We start from the raw sequence: 13,814 nt of genomic DNA on the forward strand, positions 1-13,814 counted from the left end.
TGCTCTGCAGCGTGGAGGGCACTCATGAGAGGGCGATTAGGGCCCGAGTGTGGTAGAAGGTGGGTTTCACGAGAAAGAAAGGGAACCTGTTTGTTGATGGTGGAAGAAAACTATGCGCTGCATAGATTTCGTGCCCCTGGGACTTACTCCACACCCTGACAATTAGTGTTGTAAGTGTTCCAATTTTTTTTTTGCAGCTGGCTTACTATTAAAACGTGGAAACACCGTGGCGTTGGGTGACAAGCAGGTGTTAAATCTGGTATTGTTTGCAAATTACAAGCAGTTATTTTAGTGTTTCTTATAGTGTGCCTCTGGTCTGTCATTCTTAGCTGAAACCACTCAGGCTTTCATGTTGCATCCCCTGAACTGGATGTGGTTTTAGTGTCTTAGAATATGCTTGCTTTTTTTTTTTTTAAGCTGGGTGGAACTGGTAATAAGGAGTTAGCACCTGCAGTCAGTGACTTAGTTACCTAAGTGTTGCTTCTCTAGAAAAGATAATGGAAGAGTTCTTTTCTGGGGCAAAGGAAGTAATTTGATTTGTGCAACTCCAAAATTAAACAGCTGTCTGGATCATATATATGCTTTTATATATGTTTGTACACACATACAGTTAATGTGTAAGGAATAAGAAATATAGACAAACATCGGGTTGGCAAAATTGGAGTCTGAGGCATTATCTTGATCAGCTCCTTTCTTCTGTTTCAGTAAAAGCTGAAACCATAGTGGGAGCTCATGCCTTAGCTAGTCTGAAGACAAGCAGAGCGTTAAAGCACTTAGGGGCAGGCTGACCTAGAGTTGGGGAGTGTGTTAAGTTCGTGGCAGTCCTGTTCTCCAGTCCTTGTCTCCATCATGTTTTGTAACTTCCAAGCATAATTAGATCTTGCAAATGGAGCAGACAGGAGATTCATGGGCATACAGAGGAAACTGTGGTGTGATTGCAGCAGAAAGTATCTAATACAGTTCTTTAAATAATTTTTAAAAACCAATTCATGTTTGTCTTGACAAGAATTAGTGGTAGTGTTCTTAGTTAGAAATTAAGGAAATATGCTTTAAATCACCGTTTCCCATCAGCACTTGCATTTTATGCAGTGTTACAAAAACCTTAATTGCTTATCTATGTAGTGGGGTAATAAAAGAACAATAAAAGTATGCAATAAACTTTATTCAGCCACAAGATATCTTGCTTTTACCTTATTGGCAATTAATTTAAGAGAACAAATTCAGTGAAGGAGAAGGAGCCAGTTTAGAAAAGCAGATGTAAATGCTGAGAATCCCATGGTTCTTGTTTCAGAGACTGTGTTTTACTTAACTAATATCACAATCTGAAGAATAAATCTCTTATGCAAAACCATGTTATTGTTTATGATGTTTAACTCGTATTTGCATGAATAAGCAAATATGAGCATGTCCTTTTTTATTAGAAGGCCCATAAGTGTGCTCATATAACCACTAATTGTAGTTGGTGAAGTCTTCATCCTAGAGGAGACTTAGTATATTGTTTAAGTTTTTCATTTGCTTTTACTTTGCCAATTGAAGAAATTATATTTAAATCTCTATGATTTAAAAATTGTGTGGTTTTATTTATGGTGAGTAGAATTTAAGTGACTGATGTTGTAATCTGATAAACATTTATGTTGGCTTTGCCGGGGGGAAGGATTTTCAGTCTATTCTGTCTCCATGTTACTACTCTGGTACGGTATTTGTGTGAATTTGCAGAAATGGTTTGGTGGGGGAAAATTATAATACAGAGGGGCAGGAGTGGTAAGGGCAGGCTTTTGGGCTTTAGATCATCTTGGAATATGAATCAGGCAAGTTGTTTCCAAGTACAACATTTCTGAGTTGGTGTAATTGCAGCAGATGGTAACAAATGTCCTGGTACACTTGACAGTCAGCCAGCAAGTTCTAAAGTTGTAGCTCCTTTAGCAGAAAAATAGTTGATAATGCAGAATCCGTGCTGTACTTAAGGTGAGCGAGTTCTTGGAAAGAATGGCCCTTTCTCTGATGCCTGCAAGAGAAAACTGGGAGCTATTGAGATACAGGAGTCTATATCCATATCTGTAATGGAACATTAATTATAAATAATACATGTTTGTAGATGCCATGTTTGCCAGAATTTCTCATTATCATCTTAACCTCTGAGTCTTCATAAGAGTGTAGGAAGTTTCATCCTTATATCCAGCATTTGATATTTACATCATAATTTTTTGCTGTAGAGGAAGTCATCAGGGGATTCTGTTGTTAAACTAGAATGTACTGTTAAACTTTTTACTAAAGTCAGCTTTAATCTACAGGTATCACCTTCTCATATTACAAAGTTGGTCAGTGAGACCCTGCAGAGCTGTGTTGAGAGTGTTGATGCTGCCTGCAGGAAGAGAATACTAAACAATTGGGAAGGGGGAGGTTGGAACACAAATGGTGAATTCATTTGGATTTTTAAAGTTAATTATTTGTCTTTATGCATGGGCTTATGAGATGGTTCATGCCTCTAGGATAGGTTATTAGGAGTTGTTAAAGCTAGTGAGAGAATTATTTTGCTGCTTACAGCATGTAATAGTTTTAAACAGCATTACCATGGTATGTAAGTTTATATGTGAGGTACAGACATAACACCAGGATCACTAATGTGGTAAAACTGAGGCACAGATTGTCCTAACCAAGGCTGCACTAAGGTATGAATTTAGCCTCTTGTGTAACCAGCAGAGGAGACAAATTAAACTTTTCTAGTCCATCATGGTAATTTTTTATCTACTCAGAAATAAGCTGTTAAGCATGGGGGTTCTTTTTAACCACAAGCAGAGTTTGGACAGGACTGTGTGGGAAAGCAATACCTCAGCTGTATGGTCTTTCATATTCAAAATAATTATAGAAAATTAAGAAAGGTATATAAAGAAGTTATAATCAATGACTTTGAAAGGAAATTTATATTAGTTGGAGAAAAATTCGTATGCATTCAGTGATAGCTTTAAACGAATTGTTTTCCTGGAGAAAATATCTTCTTTTCTATGCTTGGTTTTCCAAAGTAAAGTATTAGGTTATCCAGTGTAATATGATCTGGATAATCTAGATGGTTCAGTTTCTCAGCCTTTGTGTTTGTGAGCTGCTTACCTTATTCGTTATTAGTTTTAATTAAAGTGTTGTATAGCTTAGGACATTGAAATACAATATAAATATGATCTCTCTTTAGTTTTTCTTAATCTGGGATGTGGTGGAACATGTCTCAAATGGTGCAAGACTTAATGACCTGAAGTAATATGTAATACTTACCAGCTGTTTAATTTTTAATGGTTGGTTGTCTTCCCTCAAACAGCTGAATGAATTGCAGCGTCACCTGTAGTCACTAGCTATTTGAAGTAAAATCTAAACACTTATTTAAGCTATATTAAGTATGTAACTTACCTTCCGTGATTGCTCTACTCGGAGTTGATTTCTCACACTTGTGCTCAGTGTTACTGAATTTCTTTGCCTCTCTAGGTGAGTTTTTTTGAGAAGAAAATAAAAGGAATTCTGTTTCTAGTTAGGCATAGCAGCCTGACCAGCTTACTAAGTTGCAGTGGTTTAGCATCAATAAAAACTTGAAAAGTCTGGATAAATCTCATGTCTTACTAAAATTGTGATCTTTGCTATGGTAGGATACAGTCAGTGTATTGTTGCAGGTGACAGTAAATATAAGCTAAAAAACCTTGTTTTACTTCCCAGGTTTTATATTGCAAACTTAGCTTAGTCTGTGTAGGAAAGGTTACTCTGGCAATGGGATTTTATGCTAGACTGTATTTATTCCTAGTCTTGGTTAGATTTTTGGAAAACTAAAGACCTGGACATCATATAAAGAGGGAGAAACCCTCTTTCCTTTACCAGTACTTGTAAAAGAAATATTCTCTGAAAGCCTACTTCAGTTTCTGTGAGGTACAACATCCAGCTTCTTTCAGATCAATTAATGCATGCCAAACCCATTTTATTTTCAGGTATGTCAGAACACAGCAGTGAATCCACAACACTTGATGAATCTCATCCAGCTGCAGAAGAGGTCCAGTCTGACTCTGAGGTGATTGGGTGATAGTTACATTAGTGTGAAATCAACCAATCCTGGCAACAGTTTCAGACTGCCAAAAATTCTGATTATATGTAGCACAGTGAAGTTAATATGGGGATATGAGTTCATGCACATTATCTTGAGTGGGTGGGTTTGGTTTTGAGACACTATTAAGAAAAATCAAATTAATTCATAACATGCTTCAACCACTAGTCTTCTGCTGTGCTGCAGTATTTGTTTTGTAAGCTGAATAGGTTCAGGCAGGGTAGAGTCTGAAATGTGTAGATGCTGCAGAAAGAAACAGTTTGTACGTAAAAGGCAGCGGTCTTTGTGTAACTTCACAACAACAAGGTATTCTGTCTGCTGCTGGACTGATGAGTCTTTTTTTCTTGGGAGCAGGTGTAGCTTCCACTTTCATTGTGGAGAAGTCTGATTTCAAAATAATGAACAAGTTCCTAAGGTTCTCTATAGTACTTAGCCAATCAGGTGTGTTTGGAAGGCTGTTTCAGAAAGGTGAAGAGTAAACATTTTCCTTGCTTCTCTGTAGCGAGAATGAAAAAAGATGATGCTGACTTTATCATATTAGAGTTTCAGTACCAGTGAATTGTTTTCAAACCTTTTATAAAAACAGAATAGTGATTCCATAGCTATTTAGTATATCTCAAAATCAAGTATTTGTAAACAGATGTGCTAAGAAATAGTTACTAAAGGATTAATACATTTTTCTAAATAAAATATTCAGCTCAAACCTCATGATTTTGCATATTGTTTATTTCATTCATGCCTAAGACATCAATGCAAATTTAGGAACTTTTTTCTATTTACTTCAGCCTGTTTCCCATATGATAAATTTTCTGCTAAGGATGTGGTTTGTTTATATACTTAGTTTAAATCAGTTGTGGGGTGGACTTGCCAAAGGGACATTTCATTCAGCAGTCATAATCACAATTTTAGTGGAAATAGCGTTGAGATGTGTTGGCTCAGTTTTCCTTCGGATCAGTAAGCTTACCAAGATTTTGTGTGGTTGCAGGAACATGCATCTAGTGGTGAAGAGAAATGGTCACTGCTTTTGGCAGTAGTCCTACAGATACTGCACTGCTAAAGTAAGCTGGTGTGGTGTCCAAGAGTAGCCCTTCATCCATAGTAGGGATTTATTGCTTTATTACCCACTGTTTTGTTAGGTACAAGTGTTATAGCTGTGTAATGGACTGTTTTGGAGAAGTGATTTGAGTGGAAAAATTACGCATCTCCTTCTTGGGCAGAGGTCACCTTTTGACCTGCAGGGTTTCAGCAATCTTGTTTGCTGTACAAATAGATTGTTCTGGCCTGGGGAAGAGTCAGGGGTAAAGAGCCATAAAAAAATCCAAACCAAAACAGGGCAAAGACTTGTTCTTGGCAGAAATGGTAGCTTGGACTGTTGACTAAAATGCAGGTGGTGATTTCTTGTTAGGGCTGAGCCAAATTACTGGTTTTTCCCATTTCCCTTTTTCAGCTGCTCAATTAATGTCTTTGGTGCATGTCTGACCTCATTGCAAACCAATTTAACTCACTGAAACTGGAATATTAACCTGGTGAAAAGGTCTGTTGTCAGGCTAGTGAGTAAAGTCTGTTATGCAGTCAGGTGAGTGGCAGACGTATTGTGGATGGGATGTGGGGCTCATCGTAGGGTCTGGAAAAGGGGTGTAGTGAAATGTCCTCCTTTCAGCAACGGAAGATGATCTAGTTGAGACATAACATGAAACTGAAGTTATCAGATAATTTTTTTGCTTTCTTTGAAGTTGGTACATGGGTTTGCCTCAAGTAGAAACACCTAAAAACCTGTTAATTGATTCTAGGCCTTTTCAGATTTCATGACTTCTCCAGAGAAGCTAATAACTTTTTGTTTTCTAATACCTATTTTTATTAGAAGCACGTATGCATATGAAGTGAAACTAATTACGATTTTAAAAATACCCATAAAATAAGCACAGACCTTGTGGTGTGCTTCCATATTTTCATTTACTTAAAGGCTATGAATTTTAAGTTTGTCTTGTTGTATGAAGAGTGACAAAAAAAAGCAGCTTTTCTGTGTTGTAGTTGGGGGTGAAGACTAGAGTGTAGGGAGAATTTGGTGTGTTAGGCTGATGTGAATGTAAGGCATGCAAGCTATTCCTTCCTAGTGCTGAAAGAAGGCACTTACGGGATCTTAGGTGATAGGAACTTAGGTGATGGAGTAAGTGTGTTATAAAGTAATTTTTTCCTTGAATTTATAGCACATTGACTTTTTCTTAAATGATTTGATCATTTAGCTTCTCATGTTAGGGAAGTGTTTCAGAAAGCACTGTTTGAAAGAATAGCTTTTGATTAATTTTTGCTATGTTAGTGGTAGAGAAAGTCTTGCTCCTCATAAGAGGAAACAACACCTCAGGTATTTTTTTACAGGTGTGCACCCACAAGTTGTAGTTCACATGTATGGTTCTTAGAGCTGCTTGCCCTTCAACTTTTTCTTCTCTGTTTGGGTAAAAGGCAGCATTTACTCAGTACTCGATGGACTTCAATCTCATTGGTTTTTTTGGTGTGTGGATTTTTTTTTTTTGTGGTGGTTGTGATTTATGCTGCTAATTGAAGACACCTATTACACTTTCAGAAATATAAGTAGGATTTTGTAGGTACCAAATAAAATTTAAGAAGTCATCTCTGCTCCAAAAGACCACCAGTGGTGAAGTCTCAATAATTTTACAGTCTTTGGAAGAGTTGTGGTAATACAGCTTTGAAAGCAGCCTGGAGTTAGATAAGCATGTTTATTTGAGCCCACAGACAGTGACTAGTTAGAAAAAAAGCTTGGGAGACCTCAAAGCTTACTAAGGAAATCAAGCTTACTAATGTAAATGAAGTTGTGATTGGTGAAAGTGAGGGAAATATTAGCAATAGGGTATCACAGATGTTGCCTGTTAAGAATGATGCAGGTGATCCTGAGTTAAGTACCAGAAGAATTTTTGAGTTATAGGGCTATCATAGAATGATAGAATGCCAGGTTGGAAGTTACCTCAAGGATCAGCTGGTCCAACCTTTCTAGGTAATACTATAGTTTATATGAGATGGCTCAGCACCCTGTCAAGCTGAGACTTAAAACTGCCCAATGTGGTGGAATCCATCACTTGTCTTAGGAGACTATTCCAGTGTTTGACTGTCAGATCCTGTGAAAGCTTTATGTGTAGTTGAGAAGCTGCTGGTACTTCCTGATCTGAGACTGGGCCTCTTCCTGACACTTTGTTTCAGAATAACTGATTAAGTTTGGTGATTTAGGAGCTTTTAGAGAATAGAGCACCTATTCTCAAGTACTTGTTGATGGTGTACCATACCAGTTCTGCCAGTCTTGCACAGGTGCATGGGCTGGTTCGAAGACTTCAGTCAACTTTTGTTGTCTGTAATAGAACAATTGAATTTGTTGTCTGTAAGTAATTGAACAAGCACTTCTTTGGTTGTGTGTTGATTTTTCTAGTTGTGTACACTTTAGTTGACTAATAAAGCTGTCTTACAGAACTAGAGAAGACTTTTTAAGAGGGCTGAAGCTTTCAGGTTCTCTTAGTTTTGGTGAGTGTTAGGGTACCATTCCCTCTTCTAGTGCTTGGAAATGCTGTAGAGCCCTTCTGGGAATGTCTCTTCTAGGTTATACCTTAGGTCGTTCTTGAAAACAGTGGTTTCACAGGTGCTGCTACTATTCATAACACAGCTGCATTTTGGAAGTTCACTTTGATTCCTGGATTGCATTGGTGCTTTTAAGCTATTTCTGCATTTCACTTAGATTTACTGCTGTTGATGGAGTGAGAATTGCATACTGTCAGTTTAGCCAGAAGATGGCACTGTATTATAAAATAAGCGTGTTTAATTTAAAGTTTGGAATAATTATTTTATTTTATTGTAACAGATGATTAGAATCATTGTACTTGTCTAATATTTCTTGCTTATCATTCGCTAGTACAATTTATTTAGCCAAGCTCACCTTTTTTGTTGTTTGAGATGCATAAAGTACTCTATGGGTCAAGTGTACATAGAAATTATTTGTCTGGCTCCACATGTTTAATTTGTGTCTGACACATGCCTTCTTTTCTCTTGCATATTGAAGCTTTAAGTTATTTCTGTCTGAGCTGTGCTAGCATATTCATGTGATTTGGGGATGTAATTAAATGAATGTACAGAGACCTAGTATATTAGAATAATACCAATAGGAGTTTGAAATAAAATCAACTTTTTGAAATGTATACATAAAATATTTTCATATGGACCACTCACTGGAAATTTAAGACAAATGCTCACCCGTTTCTTCTAATGCTACAGGAAGGTGCAATGGCTCAGGAGTCTCCCAAAAATTCAGCAGCAGAAATACCTGTGACTAGCAATGGACAGCTAGAAGATTCTCATGAGCACAGCTTTAACAGGGTAAGAGTTTTATTTGCTGTCTGACAAAGTACCATTATCAGAAATGCAACAGTTACAGTGCAATGCATAGTAGACTTCACTTGACATACTTTTCTAGAGCTTTGATTGGAAAACTCCTTTGAAGCTTGGAAATTATTGTTAAAGTTGATGTAACATAATGTGATGGCACATTGCAGTGACCTTTTTTGTTAGTAGCAAAAGGCAAATTAGTAGTGGCAAATATTTCTGATCATAGTCTCAAGAATTGGGTCTTCTGTAATGCACAAGCTAGTGTATATGCTTGTACGTTCTTGTCTGTGATCCTTGAGGATATTAATTTTTAATCTGACAATTTTATTCGTTAAACAGGACAACAACCATTTAAAAAATATGATGCTTAACAGATCGTGTGAATTCAGGCTACCAAACCCTATGTTTTTTTATGAAGAAGTATCAAATTGTTGAAGGCAACCTACTTCTAAAGGGTATTAAGTTTGGAGGCAATATGCCTGAAAATACAGACCCATTCTGATTTGAAGTTGTAAACAGAAGCAACTTTTCTTGGGTTGAAACTGAAGAATTGCTACTCTGCTGCTATATGCTATATAGATGAGCTGCATCAGAATCTACCTTACTTGTTCTATATTGAAAATGTTATACTTCCATAATCATGTCTGCAGTTTTATTTTCTTTCCCCAAATCTTGCTTTTACTATCAGTTCTTCTGTATGTTAGGTTTCCCAGCAGGGGGTGCTATGGTGCAGTTTATGGAATTGGGGGTTGGTTTTCTTTTGCTTTTCAGTTGGAAATGTGGATTATCCACGTTTACTTGGTGTCTGTGGAGACTTAGATTTTTAAGGAAATCTCTGAGCTTGAACAGTCCCCTACTGACTTGCAGTGCAGGATTATTTCTTAAAGAAATACTGAGCAGAATTCCAACATTTTATTCTGTCCTACTAAAATGCTGATTAGAGGAGGGGGAACTTTCATAAGTTAAAAAAAATACTATGTATACATCCTGCATATTGGCAAAATAAGCGTCTGCTTAATATTGTCTCCTGGTTTTAGCTTTAATGGACAAAAATCCTTCAAAGCTGATAAGTTATTGTTAAAGTTAACTGAAAAAGCAAAGCTGACGATTCACATACTGCAATAACATTTTTATGTGAAAGGTATATTAGTAGTGGCATTTTTTTCTGACTCTTAAATAGTGTAAAGTATTGGATGCTTTGTAATTCACAACCAAATATATACATTTCTAATTATTGACTCGAGGCCTTGAGAATACTGATTTTTAATCCAGCAATTTTATTTATAAAACAGAAAAGCAAGCATTTAATTATATATTTAAAATAGTTTTGAATGTGTATTTATTATATTGTCGTTATAAATAAATGTTATTGAAATGTGTAAAAATACGTATTTAAAATAGATTAAAAGCTAAAATATGTCTGGAAAACAATATCTGAGACCATTTGGCTGTGATTGCAGGGTAGCGGTATAATGAGTGTGGCTGTAAAAAAGTGTAAAGCTTCATGAGATGGAAATGCATCTATATTAGACGTCTTACTTAAAAATACTACAGTTATTAATAGGCATTTTTTTCTACTTCTGCTGAATGGGCAGTGATTTTTTTGTATGAATAGCACTGAAATGAGGGGAAATTTTTGTTTCTTAAGTTTTGTCATTCCACCGAGATGTACCAATAACAATGTAAAAATTAGGACAATTTTTAATGAAATAAAGTTAAAACTGAATCTTTATAAAGATCTATCTATGTGTGGGGAGGGTCAACAAAACTACACCTTGAAGAGGCAATGAATTCGAGTTCACCTGAAAGTAGAGAAACAGATTTACTGTTTTCATGCCTTATGACCTTTATGCTGCTGTGACTTGACAGCTAAGTTATTTTTTCCTAATGTAATTGCTTTTTCATTTCTTCACTAGTGCATCCAATACTTACTAGTTATAATAAATGAAGCTTGTACTGTTGTTGATTTGGTCAGAGCCCTTGTGCAGTCAAAATACAATCACCATTTTCTAGGCAAAGTCGAAGTGTTAAGGTAGGTTTTATTTACAGCCACATATAAATGTTGAAGGTTTTTACTGTCATGTTCATTATTTTGCTGCCTTGGCGTTAACTGGATTTTGAAAGTTCCACAAAATGGGTCAAATATTTGGTTGAGTTGCAGAAAATTTATACTATGCAAGCATAGTTGTGTTTGCTGCTGTAATTATTTTCAGAATGCTTATTCTGAGATCAATGAAGATGAAGTGCACTTGAAATATTTTTTGAACCATCTTGTACAAGTTAACACCTGCATGTGTGACCTAAACTCAGAATAAGTGATAGGGGCTTTTTATAAACAAAACAAAGAAAATAAACTTCTTGGACTTAACATCTAGGTCTGTTTACTAAATGTTAGTCTCGAATTCTAATATTCAGCTTCTATTCATCTTGCTTTGTTTGTTATTTTTAATGCTTAATGTTATGCTTTCTCTTTTTTTCCTTGCCAGGTAATTTTTTGTTCTAACCTAATTGCATTGCACCACAGAATTTCTATGCCAACTTTTCCGGGGTCTTTTTTCCTATCAACTTAGGGAAATGACAAGCCAAATACTGATTTTTAGGAGGTTGCTTAAGAAAGAGGCAAGGAACCATGACCTGTTGCTACAGTGCTCACTAAGAGTACGTGACCACAGAGTTTAGAGCACTCAAGCTCCAATATACTGATTTCATTTACATGCTCTTGGGAGGCTGGGGAACAAGGTTACTTTAGTTTCTTGTTCTCTTACTATTACAATCAGGGAGCTGTTAATCTATATGTTGTACCAGTCAGACGTCAACAATAAAACATAATTTATCCTGTAATTTTTATTTGATCTTCTACAGCTATTTGCAATTAATACTTGAGCAGCTTTGAATTGGTGTATTTTTGATAGACTGAGTGAAGGAGGTAGTTGTACAACCTTTTTTTCAGGGTTCTTCAGTTACAAAACTAAACTTTTCTTTATCTAAACTCGACTTCTATTTAGCACTCCAACTGACCTCATCCATAAGGTACTCAGACATTAAAATGCATGTTTACTTTCCACCAAGTGCAGTATTTATGTGTACTCATGAGAAGTATTTAATTTTGCAAAGGCAATGCAGTACAAATGTATTTACCTGGAAATTTTAAGTAGGGTTGCTCCTTCTTTGAAGAAAAATACCATTAGTTGTGCAGAACATCAGACAGCACAGATTGCTGTAATGTCATTTCAGAAGGAAGCGTGTTAGTTCCAGTCTTGTGGGAATGTGACATAGCACTACTGGCTGCATCTTCTTGGTTCCTTATATTTAAGAAAACGAATCAAAAGCATATTTATAAGGTAACTTAAGTGTTTGCCTAACTGTAAAGTCTGATTCAGAAATAAGCTGTTGCATTCTAATTCTGTCTTGCTTGTAATAAGAGATGCCTGTGGAATTCTGACAAGTTTTGTCCTGCCTATGTGATGGATAGAAACTTCTTTTTAACTAAAAAAGCTTGAAGCTTCAGTTGTCATTGGATGAAATGTCTGATGTCCTTTCATTACGAAAAATTCTCTCCCACTGCTTTTCAGCTCTCCAAACTCTGTTGAAACTCACTTAAGCTTCAAGAACTTGGTGTATAGAACCATTTGCTGATGTTTGTTAATCTGTCTTAATAACAGAGGACTTCAGCCTTGCCTAATCAAACATGTCTGTCTTACTGCTTTGTACAAGAAAACTCATAAAAAAAAGTCTTGCTGGTTTGTAATTTTTACTGATTTATTTCACTTATCCCTGACTTCTAGAACACAACTTTTCTCCCACGCTTTTATAATTATGTGATTAGAATAGTGGTGGTTTAATGCCATTGAAAGGATTGGGAGCTGAGAACTGTGGGAAGGAGTGAGGAAGGGTATTATTCTTAATTCAATAACATGCCCTATAATGTGAAAGCTGCATAGGAATAAATTAAATGAATTTTAAAAAAAAAGTTGGGTCTACCTGTAAAGATATTGAGGCAGCTGTAACCTGTTTGTTATGTTTAAACTACTGTACAAAATCTAGATGCAGTTCTTATATGAATTTCTTAAATTGTTGTTCCAATTAGTTTAATTCTATTGGCTCTTCTTGTGTTCTTATGTGGACAAAGCCATTATTGAACATGTACATTATACCAGTAAAAAAATTTAGGCTGCAAAATATAATTTGTTGTGAGTTTTCAGTTTATATTATAATTATGGAGGAAGCTTTGTGATATGATGAATCTGAGTGCATGGGTTCAAGATCTCGTTCTGTGATTTTATTGCCAGATTGCACAAATAGATGAGGTCAATTCTTTGTCTTTTGCCTTCTGAAAAAAAAAAAGCCAACCTTGTCACTCACGTTCTCCCTGAAACATCTGAGTTAGTCTCAAGTTCTGCTGTGTTTCTGGGTGTCCGTTCTAGAAAACTGTTTTTAGGAGATAAAAAAGACCAGTCTTTCTTTTCTGTTTTCATGTGATCTACTTCATAATGTCTTAAAAACCAAAAATATGAATGTTAATGATGAGAGTAGAATGGAAGCTAATTTAAAACTGTGTTGTAGTATGACATCAGGTAGGTCAAAAGGGATATAATAGAAAAAAGGTCTTCTGAGTGAAATGTGATGTCTTGGAGTATAGAAGAAATGTCAGTCCATGTTATTTGCCACTTCAGCACAGGATAAAGGCTTCAACTCTACTTCCAATTACTTATATGCTTGAATTTATATTCATGTGAGGATCTCATGGTTTAATTAGTAGAAAATAGGAGCTGAGTGATAACAGGGCAAAGAGAAAAAGAAAATGCTGAATATATACAAGGGGCTTCACTTGCACATGAATTGGGGTAAGAAGTTCAGAGCCTGTTATCTTACTGGATATATGTTCTATCTATATAACATTTTGTTTTATGGGAGTTGTAATCATTAAAATTTCAAAGTGAGTTTTACAGGAAGATGTGTTGAAAGGTGTTGGTTTTTTTTTTACAAAAGGTAACTTTAATGGTTTTATTGAAAATGTCATTCCTCATTTAAAAAATTAAGGAGCATATATATGATTGCTCCCAGCTTAGTTACTCCACTTTTAATGGAATTCTTCAACTAGCGAATGGTGTGGGGTTTAAAAAAATACTTTTGCTCAAGCTAGAAAGGCAAGTAAAACTGTATCTCAAATTTATTGTTGGTACTAAGCAAAAGATAATGCCTAGTCATGCACTAATAATGGATTCACATGTTGTTTGCTTGCTTCTTGGTTTTTACTAAGCTTTAGCTAAGAGAGCTTTGGCTAAATTTTGACTGAGTTTCTAGTAAGCTAAGCTTCTAGATTTTTGCTAAACTTGTTTCTGCTGGTGAAGAGACA

General features: G+C 35.8%; 1 protein-coding gene across 5 annotated transcripts in view; it reads left to right on the forward strand.

Moving 5' to 3' along the window:
- The first annotated feature begins 3,959 nt into the window (after positions 1–3,959).
- Positions 3,960–13,814, forward strand: part of ARFIP1 (ADP-ribosylation factor interacting protein 1) — a 37,836-nt gene continuing 27,981 nt past the window's right edge. For 3 of the 5 annotated variants that reach the window (XM_009995891.1, XM_009995889.1, XM_009995892.1), the window contains exon 1: positions 8,357–8,449. In XM_009995891.1, coding sequence (XP_009994193.1) covers positions 8,357–8,449 — 93 coding nt within the window. Of the gene's footprint in view, positions 4,043–8,347; positions 8,456–13,814 lie in introns of those variants that run through there. The other 2 variants (XM_009995888.1, XM_009995890.1) reach the window with 2 other exon arrangements.

The sequence above is a fragment of the Chaetura pelagica genome, unplaced genomic scaffold (assembly GCF_000747805.2).
Source record: "Chaetura pelagica isolate M959 unplaced genomic scaffold, ChaPel_1.0 scaffold142, whole genome shotgun sequence".
NCBI classification, from domain to species: Eukaryota; Metazoa; Chordata; class Aves; order Apodiformes; family Apodidae; genus Chaetura; species Chaetura pelagica.